The sequence below is a fragment of the Dermacentor silvarum genome, chromosome 3 (genome assembly GCF_013339745.2).
Source record: "Dermacentor silvarum isolate Dsil-2018 chromosome 3, BIME_Dsil_1.4, whole genome shotgun sequence".
In the NCBI taxonomy this organism is placed as follows: Eukaryota; Metazoa; Arthropoda; class Arachnida; order Ixodida; family Ixodidae; genus Dermacentor; species Dermacentor silvarum.
Window position 1 is genome coordinate 111,458,955 of NC_051156.1, and position 20,042 is coordinate 111,478,996.

At 43.7% G+C, this 20,042-nt stretch overlaps 1 protein-coding gene across 2 annotated transcripts in view; it reads left to right on the plus strand.

The window, feature by feature from the left end:
* The window catches only part of LOC119443972 (uncharacterized), a 12,451-nt gene extending 2,165 nt beyond the window's left edge, over window positions 1-10,286 (plus strand). The window contains exons 1-4 of one of the 2 annotated variants that reach the window (XM_037708524.2): window positions 3,040-3,130; window positions 6,989-7,047; window positions 7,481-7,570; window positions 10,013-10,286. In XM_037708524.2, coding sequence (XP_037564452.1) covers window positions 3,064-3,130; window positions 6,989-7,047; window positions 7,481-7,570; window positions 10,013-10,162 — 366 coding nt within the window. In that variant the 5' untranslated portion in view covers window positions 3,040-3,063 and the 3' untranslated portion in view covers window positions 10,163-10,286. Of the gene's footprint in view, window positions 1-3,039; window positions 3,131-6,988; window positions 7,048-7,480; window positions 7,571-10,012 lie in introns of those variants that run through there. The other variant, XM_049663532.1, reaches the window with a different exon arrangement.
* Window positions 10,287-20,042: the final 9,756 nt, after the last annotated feature.

A 20,042-nucleotide genomic window follows, 5' to 3' on the forward strand; every position in this document is an offset into this window, starting at 1 on the left:
TTTACACAGTCCTGGCGCTCTTTGGCCATACCTGGCCCTTGCGCCATTAAACAACATACATCATCATCATAGCCGTTCATCCAAGCATGAAAATAAAAGCGTTATACCACGTGCTATCCTGCTACCCCTCGATCAGAAGAAAATAGTGAGTGCAGAGAAAAATGTTGTATTTCACGCTTATCGCTACTTCCATTCACGCTCAGAAAACCATTCAAGCACCTTTGCGCAAATTCAATGTGGCCGCGATATAACTTTAAAAAATGAAACGGCACAAGCTTGCGATATGCAACTCACTAGCACAAAGTGGCCGTTCATGGCTAGAACTTAAGATGAGAATGCACATCAGCTATGTAAAAACTCTTTCAAATCGGAATTTATTAGGCAGGACGAAGGCAGGCGTCTTATCTTGGATTACAGCATCACTAATACAGTTTACTGATGAAGACCTGAGCAAATGTTTCATTTTTTTATTTCAATTCCACTTAACATAGACCGTGTATATTACTCATTTGGCTTTCGCCCACTGAGGACTGAGTGGCTCTTGCAAGATCTAAAAAATGAGGGGAATTTCTTTTTTCGTAAATTGCATACGAGAATGTGCCAATGTAAGCGTGTTTGACAATGCATGCTACAGCCTGTCCACAAATACACTTACACCCACCACACAATAATCCCGTATACATTTATTTTTCAAAGACACATTACGAAAAAAAATAATTGTGCATGAAGCAGTTTGACAATTTTAATCGGGGATAACCATCCCAGAAGCTTACGCTCTCATACACTCCCAAAATGGGAAAATGTTGAATAAAAACATGCAAGCGTGTACTATACACCGCACGCGCATTGTAAAAAAAAATCAGTAGCCAGGATGGAACAAATTTGAAAATCAGGCACACATGTGCACAGAAAACAGCAGTATTATACAGGGTGCACAAAGATTTAAAAATTGCAAATGTCACGTAGCTGGACAGAACCATAGTAATGTTGTTGCCGTCCCTTAGAGATACTCAGATTATCTTTTACATTCCGCCTAATTACATAAGTAGCTTTGATCAATTAATCAACTTCTCAATTATTATAATTAGATTACAAGTATCAATGAGAAAATTGTAGAGCAACATAAAAGACTCCCGTACAGATTTCTATTGCTCATTGCGCGCTACGTAGAAGTGTTTTTCCGAACATGAAAGAAGCACACGAATACACGCAAAGTGCCTCGAGCAGCCAGTCTCGCGGCAATTGTGCGTGTATTCGCGGGTTTCTTTCACGCTCAGAAATATCACGTATTGAGCCACATAAAGCTGTATCGGGAGTTTTCCATGTTGCTGTACAATTCTCCCGTTCACACTTTTTATGCAATTATAGCATTCGAAAAGTTGATTAATCAATTATGAAAATAAGTAATTAGGAGGAATGTAAAAAATAATCTGAGTATCAGAAAGCCACGGCAGACAACATTACCTTGGTTCTCTACAGCTACGTGACATTTGCATATATTTGAAGCTTGGTGCATGATAGTTCAATATATGTATATCTTGTACATGTAGCAAAATTTGCACAAACTGCTGTGGCACACGGAAGGTTCTCTCTTCCGCAGCGGCTTTCGAGGTTTATTTTACCGTGTGAGGTTCTTTGGACCGTTCGGAAATAAGGTGGAAATCCTTTTATCGAACCGTCGATATATGCCGTCGATATCGTATCCTCCGAAAAATGGTTGGCGCAGACATTGTCGGTAGGCATTAGAGTTCGGTCTGCCCTCAGATTTACACGGCGCCGCTGCTCTAGACGACGGCTGTCGGATGGCGCTTTGAATAAAGGCACACGCTCCGCACAAGCCCGGTATCCAGAATTGCAGTTCGGAACGAAGCACTTTCTACCCATTTCAAACGCCCCTCAGAAGGCCGCTGCCACCTTTTTCGAGGGCCCTTGGCGACAATACCCAAGCAAAATCTCATGAAACGCACGCGAACAAAAAGCTTGCCTTCAAAACAGCGCGGCGCCACAGGCAAGCAGGAAGACGAAGCAGCGGCAGTACGCGCCTAGCCGCCGAGGCTGGGACCGCATTCCGCAGCGCCCACTACGACGGCGCCGACTGAGCTGTAACCGAGCCGAACATAATCTAGACGCTAGCGGGCGGCGCTTTCGCGCGCGTTGTGGGGAGAGTGTCAGCACCTCTGTTTATTATTCTTACACCGTGCTTGAAAGCCAACTGCGCCGGGAGCAGAGTCAACCCACGCTGTGTTTTCGCGGCTAACATGGCGTTGATGCGAGCGCCGGCACGAAGCTGAATTGTCGCGCTACTGCTGCTGCGCTGGCTCACTCCAGCGTTTCGACCGCTACTTTCCGCGGTCATCGAGTGAGATGCGTTCAGTTTGCTTGTGCGCGTGTGGCCCCATGCTTGTTAATTTATTTAGTGTGCCTATATCAACAAGTTTATACTAACGATAAAACTACTATCCGTACTTTGTGTAGTTGTCCATTAATTTGCTATCGTAATTGGTGCTTCGCCTTTCCGGCGAAACTGCGACTTTTTTCTTATTTCAGGAGACGCCTGAAGTGAGGAAAACGTTGAGGATGAAGGTAGATTATCAAGATACAACAGGAAACAGACAACGCTGAACGCATTGTTCACCTGACATTTATGTAATAATATTGTGCTGTTGGGGTGTAGTACTTACACAAGGCCCTCAGCTAATCTGCGACTGATGTATCTGGATAGAAAACGCTTGGCCGGAAATGTCTTCGATAAGTTGCACCACACCGGTGGATACACTATTCGCAATCGCTTCCTGTGATCTAGTATTAACTCTTAAGACATGGCATAGACACTGCACAATTGAAACCAATGGCCCTTATCACACGCGCTTATCCCAGTCTACGAATCGAAAAGGCCCAAGCAGCTATGTCACAACCGATCATAATGGAAATATCGTGAAGTGCTTGCTGAAATATTGCACTCGGTTACATCGATAGCGTGAAATTAGTGTGTCATATAAACTGAAGAAACCGGTAGCTCGTTCATTCAGTTCCTGCAGAAGTTCGAACGAAGCGACTGCGACGATGAAGCTCCTGGTAGCGACAATCCTCGTCATCGCGGCATGGGGAACCCTTGCTGTTTCTTCTGAAGGTATGTCTATTTTTTATTGGACGCATTCATTCTCCCCTGTAGCGCAAACGCTTTACTCGTGTTGCATTTCTTGAATTCATTCACTGCTTGAATTGGAACGAGGAATAGGTAGGGACTTGATCTTTGGGTTTTTTGTCCACTACTCCACAGGTTACTCAATAAATTAGTAATTCCCCTGCTGTTTTTTCCTTATTATCAACGGGAAGAAGACGAAGCCGTTGTTAAACATCATAGGCCAGTATTTTACTTTGCGGTTATAATGACGTTAAAGCAAAAGTTTGAATATCTGGGGAATCCGTTGTAATATGCCATTAATTGCTCGTAAGAAATGCTTTTGAACAATAAGAGTTCCGTTTGTAGGCACATATCAATCTCATATTAACTGCAACCGTGCATCCTATTTAGATGTGCTTCAAAAAATGCAGCCGTACAATTCTTGCAAAAATGGGATAATCCCGCCGGAATATTGAATACACATCTCCCTGGGAGTCTAATCTACGCGTACAGACGTGGTGAAGTATATGAAACGGAGGAATGCCTCCACGAAAATAACAGCAAGCAAAGGCCGGAAATACTGTACAGTAGAGATATTTATTTGCATGAACATTTGAAGACTTCGTTCATGTTGTCTTGTCTTCTTCCGGTCTCTTTCTTTCCTTATATGTATTTTGCTATCTCCCCAAGTTAAATCTAACGTGTACCGCAAAGTGATAGGGTAGAATTTTTTTCATTGACACGATATAATAGAGGTTGACGTCCTTACGTGGCACCGACTACTCCTCGTCACAAAGAAATAAAAATATTGTCACAAGATTTGTAACAGAATGGGACACCAACGTATCACGCAAATATTACTCCGCCACCACTATCTGGCGTGTGGCTGTCAGCGTAATTTCATTCGCTATGGGATTAGGAGCAAACGTGGTGGAAAAGATGGCACGCGTGTCATCAGAATTACCTTATTGCCGCCAGTTGTACAAAATCTTAGCGAGATGGCCGTTGCTCCTTTAAGGTGTCGCGGTGAATGTAATTAACGATAAGCAAATGTGAATGTACCACGAAAAGCGATAGATTGAGAATGGAGCCGCACTGCCTATTTCATCCACGCACCACACTTTAGAATTCAGGCCTTCTATGAAAAACTTACAAATGATTTTTAGTTAGCTTAGACAACCTTTTGATTCCGTATACAACATCTTTAGTGCGAACAAGCTTTCGAAAAAAAAAAAACGTCATGTCGAAATTACTGATATTCGGTTCTCTCTCGCTGGGCAGCCGATCAGGCGCAAACTGCGATAACGACAAAACAGAATGTACAATGCAAAAACTTTCACAATTTCTCCTACTTCTTTTTTGCATTATTTACTATGTTTTATTGCTGTAAAGTGGAACTGAATTAGGTCAATACAAAAGTGATATTCAATATTAAAACCTCCTGAGAATGTAATGACAGTTGGCGTTTATTCACTCCGCGCAATAATATTATGAAATGCGATATTAGTGAATCGGCTTTCCTTCCATACTTTCTCCAAGAAGAAAAAAAAGAAAGTAATAATAACAAATTACGTTACCAGAATAATAAGCATTCACATTGAAGTTGTTAGTGAATAAACTACTGTACAACTTCTTCATCGTACAAAGTGTCCCAAGTAGATTGTGCCAAAATTAGAAAAAAATATGACATTGCCGCGTAGCTGGTCTGATACAAGGTAATGTTGCTTGTCGTCGCTTGCTGCAAGTCACACTGTTTCTTGTATTTCGCGTAATTACATATTTAATTAGGATTAGTTAATTACATTTTCAAATATTGTACTCCGAGCAAGATTCCCAATCAGAATATTTTAGGCCATCACGAACAATCGCGATCCATCTTTCTGTTGCTGAAAGTGCGACATAAATTTAATTTCTCACGCTTCTAGAAAGACCGTAAAACACGTGAAGGTGCAGCCCAACTAGTCGCGTGACACTTTTCGCGTGCGTTTGCGGGCTTCTTTCAAGATTGGGGAAAAAAACCTTCATGGTAGCACGTCTAGAGCAACAGAAATATGGATCGGGGATTTTTCGTGAATGCCTACAATTTTCTGGTAGACAGTTTTGCTATGATTGTAATAAACGAGAAGTTAATTATTTACAATAATAGCGAATTGTGCAATTATGCAAGGTACAAAAAAATAACACCGCATATCCACGAAGTGAATGATGATGAGTAGGCGAAGCACCGGCCGGGGGATCATTCAGGCAAAACGCCGGAAACGATATATATATATATATATATATATATATATATATACGCCACGCTCCGTCTTCCGGCGTTTTGCCTGAATGATCATCCGGCTTCCGGAAGACGAGCGTGGCGTACCTATACTATATATATATACTGTCCATGTGTACAGTATATACAGCGCTTATATAGCCCTTGTGCACCGCAGCGCCCCTAGGTATACGGACGAGAGAGAGAGTGCGCGTCGGGAACGAGAGAGAGAGAGAGAAAGAGAGCACAGCTGCGCCTCTAGCGGTAGCGGCGAGTACTAGCGTGGCTACGACAGCGCGACGAGGGCCAAGGCTCGACCCTAGGGAGCTTTACCCCTAAAATAGTCCGAGTTGCTCCAAGCGACGGCAAACATTTCGTTGGTTCTTTCTCGCTACGTGGTATTCGCCTATTTACAGCGAAGCTGTATGTGGCTAGGCGATTCGTCCGTCTGTCGCCTGTATGCCGAAAACTGTCATCATCAGAATGGCTCCAGCGTCGTCGTCTTCTTCCATAGCTGGCTCCGTTGCCGCTAATCATTCCAGCGTAGAATTTCACTTCTCTTCTGTCGTCGTAATGCCGGGGCCGCGTTTACGGGTGTATCAGCCATTCCTTAAGGGGGTATGAGCAATTAGTTGTCTTACGTGTGGAACAGAATGATATTTGCAAGTAATTTAATTTTGAACAATCGCGAACGGTGCTATGCCCGCGTCAGTCAGCCGAACGTGCGTCAGTGAGCCAGTGAGCATGTATCATAGCATCAGTGAGCAGAACGTGCGTGTAACCTCATTAGGAAACACAAAGACGTAACAAATAATTGAGAAACACGTTAATGAACCGTCGGGATTAACCAGTGATAAACACCGGGATCGCGCGTTTTAGTTTCTCAGGTTAACAATAATATTGCATAGAGTTGTAATGTATTAGCACAAACAGATGTTTTGTTAAAAGCAATTAGAAGTCTAGCACATTGCGGCAACATACTTCTGCACAAAGTTAGGTATACAGAAACACTTGTAAACATATCGGCAGCAATGTCAAATTTAAAGCAAGGGTAACTCAATTTGCGCTTCGTTCCTTCATGCCGTATTCGCTTTCAATATGGTAAGCTACGGCTTTTGGTCTGTCAGACCGCCCAGCCGAGGTAAAAGCGGTGTCAAGTGCTGAAGAGAAAGCCTCGTTTATTTTTTACAAAAATAAAGAGCGCATCAAATTCATCGTCATCTCCGAAGCTCACAGAGAATGAGGATCGTTATTCTTAGTGCATATGTGCATTTCATAATTCAGGAACAGTGAATGAGTGCGATAAACCACACACGCACACGCACACGCACACGCACACACACACACACACACACACACACACACACACACACACACACACACACACACACACACACACACACACACACACACAAACACACGCGCGCGCGCGCGCGCGCGCGCGCACGCACGCACGCACACTCACACACACACACACACAAACACAAAATTTCCCAAATGTGAACCACATTGGGATCATAGCTTTGCATACATTATCATGCACCACAACTATAAAAAAGGGTACATATAGGGGTATATAAATCGCGCCTTTTGTCTTTCTTTCGCAGATCAAACCAAGGACCAGTCCGAAAGCGGCAAATGTGAAAGGCTCGTTCCATTGCCACCGGTAAGCATTCTCAGAAAAGAAATAGCCCAAACGTTTGAACTAGCAAGGTTAGAAAAAAACTCAAGTAACATGCGTCCTCGCCATTACAAAATTATTCTGTATATTATACGCATATGTTGTCTTAATCATTGGAAACACGAACTCCGTGGTCATGAAACATCTGGACTACCGCATATGTTTCTAAGTGTAAATTAATAAAAAGAAGGCTGCGGTTGTCTGTTTTCTGTTGCGTTTTTTTTTTTACTATATCGGCTACCCTACTCGAGCACGGAGGGAACAGCGTAACGGAGATCGTCGTTCTAACTTTCAGTATCTATAAGCAACCCATTTACTTATAAATTGAAAGCTATTGTACTTAACTGATAAACTGAACTCGAAAAAGAAAAAGAAATTTTGCGATTCGCGTTCAATTTCTTTTTTCTGGTGCGTGCAGGGGCAGGAGTCATATAGGCTGACCTGCGTGTACAGGTGCAAGGACGATCCTTCTCGCTTTGAAAATGAACCCGACGGCATTCCTTGTGGGGTAAGTTCAACGCCCGATTACGAAGAGCGATAGCCGGTCGAGCGCTACACTCATGGCTCCACTAATCTAAGCCTGCCACTCTGGGCACTAGGAGATCGGCGTCGTAGGAAAACCGAGGGCTTGCGCGCTAAGATGTTTATCGTTTAGTTTTCTTTACCAACGCATTGTTGCCGAAGATTTATCCTTCCTTTGTGTTCATTTGCGTTCGTTTTATCAGAACAATGATCTCAAATACCGGCGAGTACACGCGATGACGTGGTGCTTCTGATATCCGGCTCAGTGCTCAACGGCACTGAGCATGATCTCGGAATTTACCCATTGAGAAAAATAAATAATATCTTTTATCGTTACTTTCCTTCGAAAAGTTTTGCATGTGAACCAAGACGGTTTTGGACGCTACGCACCTTTTATTCATTCTGGAGCCGAACCGCAAAGGAACTTTTTTCAGTGGAACAAAACTAAAACGAGAACGAAAAACATTTTGTTCCGACACCCTGAAATATTTCTCCACAAACCGCCAAAAACACACTTAGCCATGCAAACGCTGCCATGATAATTGCGAGAGTTGAGATTTCATTGGCATGGGTGAAGGGAGGGGGGGAGACCATACGATCCGGCAGCATTGGCCATGTGTTTTACGATGCGAGCACTAGCTCCTGTTTTTCATTTCTTGGTAAGTGGAATAGCCACCCAAAAGCAGCGCCGCTACATATTCAGGTCTGCTTTGTACGCTAATGGTAGGAACTGGTGGAATAAGCCTGTTCTCCTTTGGCCTGCTGAGCCGTGTGTGCCTGTGTGCTGTTAACGTCACGTCTTCACTGCCATTTCTGGTCTTCTTCATTTAGTACAGGTTGACGCGTTCCATTGACCCAGTACCTTAATCGCCCAGCTCTCCCGCATAATTATGGCAGGAATTTGTTTGTGCAATAAGAAAAGAGATGTGGATGCAAATAGAACTCTGGAATAGAATCGAGAAAGTTAAATGTTTTTTTTACATTCTGCAAAACAAGGATTCACGATGCACTTTGCTGTCTGCATTATCAAACGATCTACACAAATATGTAATTTCATTTCATTATTAATGAGATACCATAACATTTTCAGCCGCCATCTTAGGAGCGGGAATTTCAATGAATATGTATACATAATCATAGTGCTTACTACATAATTAGTTCTTAGCGTTAGGACAAGCGAAGTAACAACTTGACCTTATGTCATACCCCATGGTATGACAATGTAGTTGTTCAGATAAACTAGAAAATGGGCTTGAAACCTCTCCCGTCATATTGCGGGCAGTATCCTTACAATAATTTATTGTTTTATTATGAAGCCCGTTTCCGTGTGTACATGAGGCAAAAGTGACCCGTAATTCTTTGGACGTCACACGTCACGCATTCTTTCGCGGTAATTCAACGTTTGACAGCTCAATCGTTACACGAGGGTGATGCTTGTAGAAAATAAAACAAGCACTCAGCTAAGATTTAAAGACGCAAAAATATGCAGGTTTCTTGTTCACAGCGAAGAGGAGCGCGAGAGCGTGCGGTTATTTATTGCGTTAGCTGGCGCAGAGTGTGCGTGCATGTCTCAGGAAGATAACTCCGCGTTCGCTTTACGACGTGCGCGTGCTATCGCATAAATATAACAAGACTCTAAGAGCAGACGTGAAGTTAGACTTTGGCGTAATTGCGTCAGCAGAACCCCAGTCTATGATGCAGACAGTAGAGATGTTGATACTGCGCTACAACGTTCGACCTGGCGCTTGTTTCCCTATCATCGTTCTGGTGTCGCTGAAATCTTGAGCATTTTCCAGCTGCTCTTCTGTAGGACGCGTCACGATTTTCCCGCGGTATCAGGTTACACCTGGAAACCGCACTCATTAGGGGGATCGCAGCTAACGCAATAACCTTACGGCGAATGTTTTATTTTGTCGTTCTTTGAGAGTTGTATGAAGCAAGATACGCGTGGCTGTTGTTTCTCACAGTTTTAGTCATCCATGCAACATACTTCTATCTCAGGTAAGAAGTTAATAACTAAATTAGAAGGCAGATAACAAACCTTCGGAAAGAGTGGGCCTACGGCAGTGTCACTAATAATGACACCACTTTCATTTCGTGATGTCCAGATTAAAACACTAAAATAGACAGGTGAGCGTTTGTTTAATACATTTACAGATTCTTTCCGCGTACTGTGGTTTGTTAAATGCACTTGATTTGGATTTCTACTTTGGTTTTGTCGTAATATTGTGCAGCTTTGTTTTTTTTTATAAGATCCCACCTATACTTCAGTTTTTCGGCTTGTCGTTCTATGGCATTTAATTTTATCAAGAAGCTTGAAATGTAATACAGTGACAAAGCTGTATTTAATATAATTCGTAGGTTTGAATTTCCCAGCGCTAATTTATTCAAATGGAAGTAATTATTTCATTCTGTTATTTCTTCGCAGCACGCCCCGGTTATACGAGAAATAGCTGTTTGCAAGAATGGAACATGCGTGTTGTCTCGTCCTGTCCCCTGCCCACCAGATGAGACGGAAGGTACTACGACTTCGGCATCTGTAACCACTCAACAGTCTAACTCGACGCAAACGCAGTAGTGCGAAAATGAGCACACATGGATCGACGACGTCCGAACGTCAATGATTAACAGAGCTGCCTGGTCAAGAATACGCAGGCCGACAAAGGGACCGAATAAATTCAAACGCCATACTCTAGACTGCGTTTTCTTTAACTGCAAATTTTGTAGCCTCACGACCAATTCTTGTCGTTGGAATGAGATTTGGAAGCGCAACCACGCGTTTAGATAGCGATATGGTGTGCTATGCAAGAAGACCACAATTTGGCAAAGTTCGGGGACTCTGCGAGCTCTGGCGACGCACTGAGGTAACTTAGCTAGTGCTATAAATATATAAAATTCAAAACTCGGCATGCCTCCAGTTTCATTAGATTGTCTAGAATAACTTTCGTTCGTAGGCTTATGATTGGGCGTTATCTTGTGGGTGTCAGAAAAAGCAGAAGACACGTGGTTAAACTGTCGGTGCCTTATTTCGTTTGTTAATGTTGCACCCAGAATAAAATCATTACCTTTTAACGTATTCAAAAGTAAGGAGTCGGCTGCCGTGAGAATATGCCACGTCTGCATTGTTCGCATTTGACGGTGGACAGACAGATGTCCGAAAGAGGAGAACGGCCGCAACGTGCCCCGAAAAGGCATCGCAAGCGGCTTGCACTGAGTATGAAGATAGGTAGCGTGACTTCCCCACTATCACGATGTTTCGATATTTGCTCATTACAATAGACGGCGATGGCGCGTAACGTTGCCCATTCTTCTGTGCTTGAAAAGAGGAAATGACGTGCGCCTGTTTACGTCATCCTGCACGCTACAAAGCGTACATACGCGTGCCTGGATTTGAGCAAGCTAAGATTGTAGGTAAAAGCACAGATTGAGCGGCGAAGGAAATATTAGGGGGGTTTGTTAACAGAAAAAAAGGGTCGATTTGCATTAGTGACATTGATTACATTGTTGTCTTCGGAAATATTCTTTTTCATTAGCCATATTTTGCGACGCTTTGCTTCTACGCCACGCATACTCTGCTATGCGCACGCATAGAAATCTTCATATTTGCATTTGTCTGATGTAAACATGGTAGTTGGCGCGTCACTGTGCCCCTCTTTTTCCTGTTTCCCTGCGGTAGAATATTCTACGTCTATTGTACAGTAGGCCGAAGCACTAAATTGTCCATTATGTTCTTTTGAATGTCGAGAATTCGCGACATAGGAACCATAAACTGCACACCTAAGCTCAATAAATATCCTTCATCATCTCTGCAATGTAAACAAGCAGAATAAATTTTCATGCACGAATCTTCCTTCTTTTTTTCGCAGAACTTGTATAAAAACTGACGTTGCACAGGCGAGCAACTTTTGGATCGCTACTGCAAAAAGAAGTTGCTAGCTTTCTTTTACTATTCCTAAATGGGGCCGAATGTTAAAGTGGGTGGAAGTTCTAGAAATAGTGTTACTGGACGGGAGCAACAAGCAGTTAGCAGTCGCGACACGTGAGAGAGGTTTAGAGTATAGGTGGGGAAAAAATGCAGCGAAACCTATCTTAGGAACACTGTTGGCGATAATGCGTCAGCATTCTACTAATGTATCCACACAACGTATTGCCACCATTGGAAAAAGTTATGTATAAGGCGTGTATTGCAGCGAGAATCCCCTTTCATGGTTCCCCGAGAACATTCTGTGCCATCTAGCAGCGCTGCCACAAAGGCTACGCCAGGTCCCAGAAGTGCATGGCGCGCCATTGCGTGCGAACGCTGAGAAACTCTTGATGCAGCAACCGGTCGCCTCTGTAGCACTCTCTTATGGAGACGCTACGCCATCTGGTGGTGCCGCCGAGAAGTCCGCGCGTAGCCTCCGAGACGAGAAGCGTGGCGCGCCGGTGTCAGCGAACGCTGAGAATGGTTCCCTGGCTTTCCGCACACTCAGATGCACATATTTAGTGACCCAAATTATCGAGATATGCAAAGAGGTGCACATTAGAGCACTGCACGGGCCAATTTTTTTCAGCCAGGGCCCATTTTTACGTTGGGCTGCACGCCCGAGCCAGACCAAAAGTTTTATGGCGAGAACCGGGCCCGGCCCGGGCTCGAAAATAATCAGCGTTACCCGCCCTGCCCGGCCCGCCAACCCTTTACCTTAGGCCCGAACCCACCCCGAGCCCGGCTCGAAACCGGCCAGAACCCGACCCGTGACCGAAGAAGATCGCCGAGCGGCATTAAAAAAAAACCAAAGAAGATAATGAAAGTAATTTGTTCTCAAGGCATGAATACATGTCAAATGCACTTATGAACACCATTTGAGCGGTCTATACGCAAATACCAGAGCGTGAAGTAGTACGAATGACCCTGGCGAGCAGTATCGACGGCAGTTTCCAACAGTGCGACCTTGACGTGGCCCAATCCACTTCTCTCGCAGCGCCGCCACAGTATTTTTCCATGTCGGGCGCCTCACTGCAAAGCATGCGCTGCCCCAGCCGGTCGTCCCACTCAATCGTATTCAAGTACAATATAGCCGAAGCGCAGCCACGACCGGTCGTGAGCGCAGCGCATGGATGTAGTAAATGGAGAAAGAAAGCTTCCCGTTCCTCCATAGTGCAGTGTAATGCGCTGCTGCTAGGCGGCCGGTTGAGAACATGCGAGCAGCGTGACGAATTATCTTACCAGTCATGGTTTTACCAATTCGCCTTCGAAGAATCAGCAAGTCGCGAACGCGCTTGCACCACGCTGAAAGCTATAATTAGATTGATTTAGGTAACAAATACAATGGCATCCTTTGGTTTGAAGCGCCTTCGGTCTTTCTGAACTTTTGCATTCAGTTCAAACAGTGCAAAATACGAAGGAAGAAGAAAAGGGAAGTACACAGGAGTAGCACTGCTAGCTTCCAGCTGCGCCGGGGCACAGGTTTTTCAGAGTCCGGACTCGCGAGGATAACTCGCTGCACGTTACATGCACACCACCAGGAAGTCCGAGCCCGGCCCCGGCCCGCGTCAAATTGCCCGAGCCCGTGAAGTGCTCTAGTGGACATATCCAGTGCATTCAGCTTTGGCGTGAAAGACGTTCGTTGAAAAGCGTCATATACTCAGTGCATTTGTGACACAGCCTGCAAATGCGTTGGGTTGCTGTCGTTAAATAACCGTTGTGATGTGGGTTCGATTCCGTTCAGCATCAGATATATATAGGGGATCTTTTTCGTCATCGTAGAGCAGCACATAACCAGTGGTACATACCTAGTTACCCACGTTAACGTTGAAGACATTCATTGTAGAGCGACGCGCACCAACTGGCACCTACCCAGTTACCCAACTTTGCATCAATGATGTTCATTGGAGGACATTGTTTAACTGCGCGAAAAAAACCAGACCACAAGGACAGCATGGAACAAGGACGGGCGCAGGACTGCGCCCGCCCTTGTTCCATGCTCTCTCCGTGGTCCGTTTTTTTTTTTTTCGCGCAGTTAAACAATGTCAGCTAATATGTAACAACTCGCCCAACAACAAGTTCTTCTTAACTAAATACGTGCTTTGGAGACCAACACAGACCGAGTGACACATACCCGGTATTTCAACTCGGCGTCAAGGAGTTTCTTCCAATAGCGGCACCTACACATTCCTGCGTCTACAGTGACTCATGCGGCAGACATTACCAAATCCGGACTGGGAGCTTGCCACTGTCATTGAAAAAAAGTGTACAATCATTGCATTCTACCGGTGCTAACATCATTATCATCATCAACCGCCTATCGTAATGTCCACTGCAGTACGAAGGCCTGTCCCTGCTATCTACAATTACCCTTGTCTTGTGCAAGCTAAATCCAATTCCCCACCTGCAACTTTCCTCATTTAAAGTAATTTTATCTAGCTCAATTACTTACCGGGGACACTGATTATGAGAAGAAAGCTTACGGAAGAATAAGAAAGCGTTGGAGTGCATACGGCAGGCATTGCCACATCCTGATTGGGAGCTTACCAGTGCCGTTGAAAAGAAAAGTGTACAGTCATGGCATCCTACCGGTGCTAACATATGAGGCAGGAACTTGGATGTTAACAACAAGCTCGAAAACAAGTTAAGGAGTGCACAAAGAGCGATGTAACGAAAAATATTAGGTGCAGTGTTAAGAGACAGGAATAGAGCGGTGTGGATAAAAGTGCAAACGGGGATAGCCGATGTTCTAATTGTCATTAGGAGAAAAAATTGAGCTGGGCAGGCAATGTTATGGGTACGGTACAGATAACCAATGGACACTTAGAGCTACAGAACGGGTGCCAAGAGAAGGGAAGCGCAGTCGAGGACGGAAGAAAACCAGGTGGGGTACGTATATACACATTTCCAAATACCCAGTGACCCAAGTTGGGTACAAGGGTGGGTTTCGAACCCTGTTACCTCAGCCTTGCAGCCCGATGCGCTACCTATTCGACCAATGACTACCGAGTGAGCCAGATAGCCAGAAAAACGGTTAGGCATGAACATAGACACAACCATAGATAGATAGATAGATAGATAGATAGATAGATAGATAGATAGATAGATAGATAGATAGCCACCACAACGTGCGTGACGTATCCTAAGCATGCTAACACATTAAAAGCACGGAAAATGGTGATATGACCGGCTCCGTTACAAGCATAGGTTGTGATACAAGGCACATATGAACTTTTGCGAAAGACAAATAGATTAAGGAGATTTATGAAAAATGTTAGATTTAAAATCATGGATAGGATAGCTGATTAATTCAAGCAGGCTAGGTGTCTATTTGTTACCGCCCCGTTTCAAAGGGGATACTAATTGATCATCATCATCATCATCGGACATTTTCGCGAATACGGGACAACCAGCGCTTGAGCTCGAAAACACATTCTGAGTGTATTGACTGCACTTATTCGGTATGTCACGAATACAGGAAACCAATGGCATATGGCTAATATATGGGACCAAATTATGTCATTAATCTGGCTCCTCATCATCGAGCAAACGTACGCTCACAGGGCTCAATTAAAAATTAAATTATGGGGTTTTACGTGCCAAAACCAGTTCTGATTATGAGGCACGCCGTAGTGGAGGACTCCGGAAATTTGTACCACCTGGGGTTCTTTAACGTGCACCTAAATCTAAGTACACGGGTGATTTCGCATTTCGCCCCCATCGAAATGCGGCCGCCGTGGCCGGGATTCGATCCCGTGACCTTGTGCTCAGCAGCCCAACACCATAGCCACTGAGCAACCACGGCGGGTAGGGCTCAATTCTATTGACGCCTTGTAATGACCTTGTGAAGATATTGATACAACAGCCAACAGACGTTATGGCGTAGTCCTCAATACCTCAAGAATAATTATAGAGGCAACTTCGTTGTTAAAGTCGCGCACCGAAACGCTCACAATAAAGCACTTTGTAAATCCCGGCTTCGTACGTTCCACAATACATAAACAATTCATGAATCTGACTTGGTAGAATGGGTGGCGAATTTGTACTCAAACAAATTTCTCGAGTGAATTGCACTTAAGCGAGCCCCTCTCGCCGTCTCTTGTTTAATACCGGTTACGCTGTAAGACGGTTATATTTTTAAGGCTAAAGCCCAATGAAGGCGATTTTATTTCTTTACGTTTCCTAGGCTGTAACGCTGGCACTTTTCTTGGGGAAAGTAAACGTAGTGAAACAGATGATCTGCTCTCGAACGCGCAGGACTACAATGCTTCGCAGGATATAAGATTAGGATATATAGGATATAGGATGCTTAACTTTTATTCCGCGTTACAGCAACGAAATGTCAATGTACAATTGGATATTGCAGGACAAAGAGAGATGAAAAATTTACAGTGGCACTCAGGAATTGCCATGAGGAGGATCATTACCACTGCGGGTCCTCCGAATTTATTTTATATAGGCTTAATAGAACTTTATTTATGCCCATACTTCAGAACATTTAAAAACTAGTTCAGGAACATGTATCGAAGTTTTAATTTTGTATTTCTCCGTATCGCAACATGGTTATCGAAATGGAAGCAATTTAATGAAGATCAACGAGGGTAAGACTAAGGGCCCATTCACACTTGCGACTAGACGAGGTCGCGCGACCAATTGCGACTGGCGACCAGAAAACTACTCAAGACGAACGATGTTCACACTTAGAAATGCGACCGACGAGTCGCTAAACCGAAATGTATCACGATGTGCCGTTCACGTCTGCTTGAAATGTCATTGCCGCGTAAAATAGGCGTAACCGTATACGGACGTCCTGTTCCTTCGCATCTGATTGGTTCAGCTGTTCTGCGACTGCGGTCGCGCGACTGAAAAATCGAGCAGTGAGCGACTGGCCCGAAACGGTCGCATTTCGAGAAAAGCGACCATTTGCGACTACTTGCGACTGGTCGCTTTGCGACCAACTTGGCCGCGCGACCTCGCCTAGTCGCAAGTGTGATTGGGCCCTAAGGATGTAATTTTTAGGCCAAAAAAAAAACTGATCCCACTGCATGAAGATATTCTTTTAAGTTCAAGTCCTGTAGAAATAGTGGAGCAGTTTAAATGCCTAGGGGCAATATTTTCTTCGAATATGTCATGGGATTGCCACGCTGATTACGTATTAAGCAAAATAGCTCAAATCACTGGTGCCATAGGTCGTTTAAAATACATCCTTCCTACACAAACTAAGATGCTGATACACAACTCAATCTTCAGCTAATATTAAAATTAGTGCCAGTTAGTTTGGGGTACCACAACGTTTACTAACCTTGAGCGCGTTCACGTAATCCAAAAAAGGTATCAACGACATGTGTATAATTCGTCATACAGACATCCTAGTGCAGCTTTATTTAATCACTCTAGAGTGATTAGGCCTAGTGTCATCTTTAAATCGGAAATCAGAAATAATATAACCAACCTCAGGAAATTACTAGAACTAAGGAAAATGGTATTATGCTATCCAACAAGGCATGACGAGAAATGGATAGTACCAACACCTCGACATAATCTTGCAAAACAACGCCTTCACTATACTCTTCCGTCTCTTCTCAATGGCTATGCTGTCAATAATTTTGATTTGTTTTCCTGTTCGCGCGAAGAACTTCATAGTACGTATTTAAATAGCATGGCTTAGGTTCGCCTATGTATACATATTGCTGTTTTATGTATTCTTTGGTGATTCCTTGGTGTACTTATTAATGTTTTAAAATTATGCAATTTCCAGTACTGCCCCCCTGCTGAAAATTAGGTTTGTAGGCTCGTCAAGCTGTCCTGGCACAGCCTTTTTCAACAACCCCTCCATATGTACTGTAAGATGGAAAATGAAATGAAACGTGTAGCGACGTCAACCGCTTCTTAAGGCCCCGTTAGTATTCGTATTTGTAATTCCACACTAGAAATATGTCATTGTTGCCATCCTTCACATTGAAGGTCTTCAAGGGCAGCGCAGCGCAGCACAGCTCCATGCAACACTTTCTTGCTGCTGACTTCTCTGAAACATACACTAAAGCTGCTATATATATATATATATATATATATATATATATATATATATGTCCAGGCAAGAAGAATTCAGGATCGCCAGTGAGCCTCTAGTCTGTAAAGGAATACATTTACCTGTGTAAATTACTCACAGGGCGCCCTGATCATGAGACGAAAATTTAAAGAAGAATAAAATTGGGTTGGAGTGAATACGGCAGACATAACCAAATCTGGACTGGGAGCTTGCCACTGTCATTGAAATGAAAATTGTACAATTATTGCGTTCTACCGGTGCAATTGAATGGTGATAACATATGGGGCAGAAACTTGGAGCTTAACAAAGAAGCTCGAGATTAAGTTCAGGACAGTACAAAGAGCGAAGGAACGAAAGATGTTAGGCCTAAAGTTAAGAGACAGGAACAGAGCGGTGTATCAGCAAGCAAACGGGGATAGCCGATATTCTAGTTGACATTAATAGAAACAAATGGAGGTGGGCAGGCCATGTAATGCGTAGGGTAGATAACCGGTGGACCATCAGATTTACAGAATGGGCGCCAAGAGAAGGGAAGCGCAATCGAGGACGGCAGAAAACTAGATGGGGTGATGAAGTTAGGAAATTTGAAGGCCCAAGTTGGAATCAGCTAGCGCAAGATAGGGGTAATTGGAGATCACAGGAAGAGGCCTTTGTCCTGCAGTAAACATAAAATTTAGGCTGAGATGATGATGATAATATATTATGCCGCGTCAGCGATACAATGTCTGCTGCACTCTCGCCGGCGTGAGTGAATACCGCCACGGTATGCTTTCCGCTAGCATGGCCGTGCCTGTCACTGAGTATAGGTTTAACTGGAAGGGACGGAACTTGTGACATCTTGCGGAGTATTATGGTAGTATTTGGTAGTATTATGGTAGTATCCACTACGTGCATGAGTCACAATGGCTGCAAATTGGCTCCCCGCCCCACCCTCTCTGATTCAAGGTCACTCTCGCTCCTAAGTGTACATTTTGCCACCTGGAGAATACCCAAAAGCATTGCATCCACGTGATATTACTCCTGTTAATCTTTTTTTTCTCTTCTCGTGTAACGGCTGTGTTAAATCAAACATGCTTGCGATATTCTTGAGCAGCTCAGTATACGAAATAGGCACATGATTTGCTGAAAAGAGGTTTTCAACTACTATAAGAAGCCACGGTTTCTTGCAATTTCTTGAATGCCCTTGCAATCTAGATAGCAATCAAGCACATTTTGATTTTTATACTGTTTTCAAAACAATAAGAACAGCCGAAATTTTAAGGTTGTGATAATTATGTGAGAATTAAAGGTAGAGGAGTTTGATGCAATGAGCAAATAAGAAGCGCATTGGAGAGGGTAAACAAATATTCGTTTCCCACAAATAAATTGGTAGGAGGAGGGTAATTTGAAATAAGCACTGAATGCACAACACAGAATATGATGCGGAAATGCCCCAATCTGTGAATATCCTTGCACAAAAGAAAAACTTCATTATGAAAGGCAATGATGAAATTGCAAGTATATACTTCGGAATACCAGTCATATCTGCAATGTACACTGTACCATCGGCAATATCTAAAGTGCACATACACAACTGCACAAAATATCAGTCTAAGGCTGCCAAAGGAGCCTCACAGTATTAAATGGAAACTTGGCTCAGAATATTAGACTACACGCCTATATCTACTTACAATGTTGTCTTGTCTGAAGGCAAACATAAGTAGCTTGCCCCTGATGGGTTTCTGATGGAGAGCACAAAGGCTGGGAATTGTGAAGCTGTCATCTGGATGACCTGCAAGAAATGACATTTTAAGTTCCACATAAACAAATGCTACCAGACCGAGAGACAAGATCACTGGCAATAAAGCTGATTTTGGTTTTCAAGAGAAAAATCAAAGTATGGACTCGGTACAGCTTACTGAGAAAAAAGAAACAAGCCTCATACCTCAGATGTTGCAGTGAAAGTTCATTGCATTGAAATTTCCACACACATATACGCTTGCCTGCTCATACACTGTTGCCAGTGCTGTGCCAGCGGTATTTCCATTGTGTAATATTTCTTTTAGTGCTCTCTAAGTTTATTGCCAGCGATGAAAGTGGCTGCAAGATTTCTTAAGTTGAATGTGGTGACTAATCTTAGTGCCACATTGCAAATCTATACTCGATCACACTAGCGGCTTGCACTACTATGCTAGCTCTAATTAGTGTGAATGAAACAAATTTGATTAATTATTGTGTCTCGTTGCCAATTCTGGCCAAACAGCACCAGAGAGTCATACAATTCAGTGTCAACTCCGTGGTAAATGCAAGAGGAATGCGTTAGAATGTCGCAACTCCTTGCAGGGCTCAAATCCATCATTTAAACCATGTTCACCACAATGCGGTGTTCAACAGGTCACTTTACTCAAGTCCTGCCCTTTCGAGGAGCGAAGTCTTACACACACACGCACACCTGAACCACACATG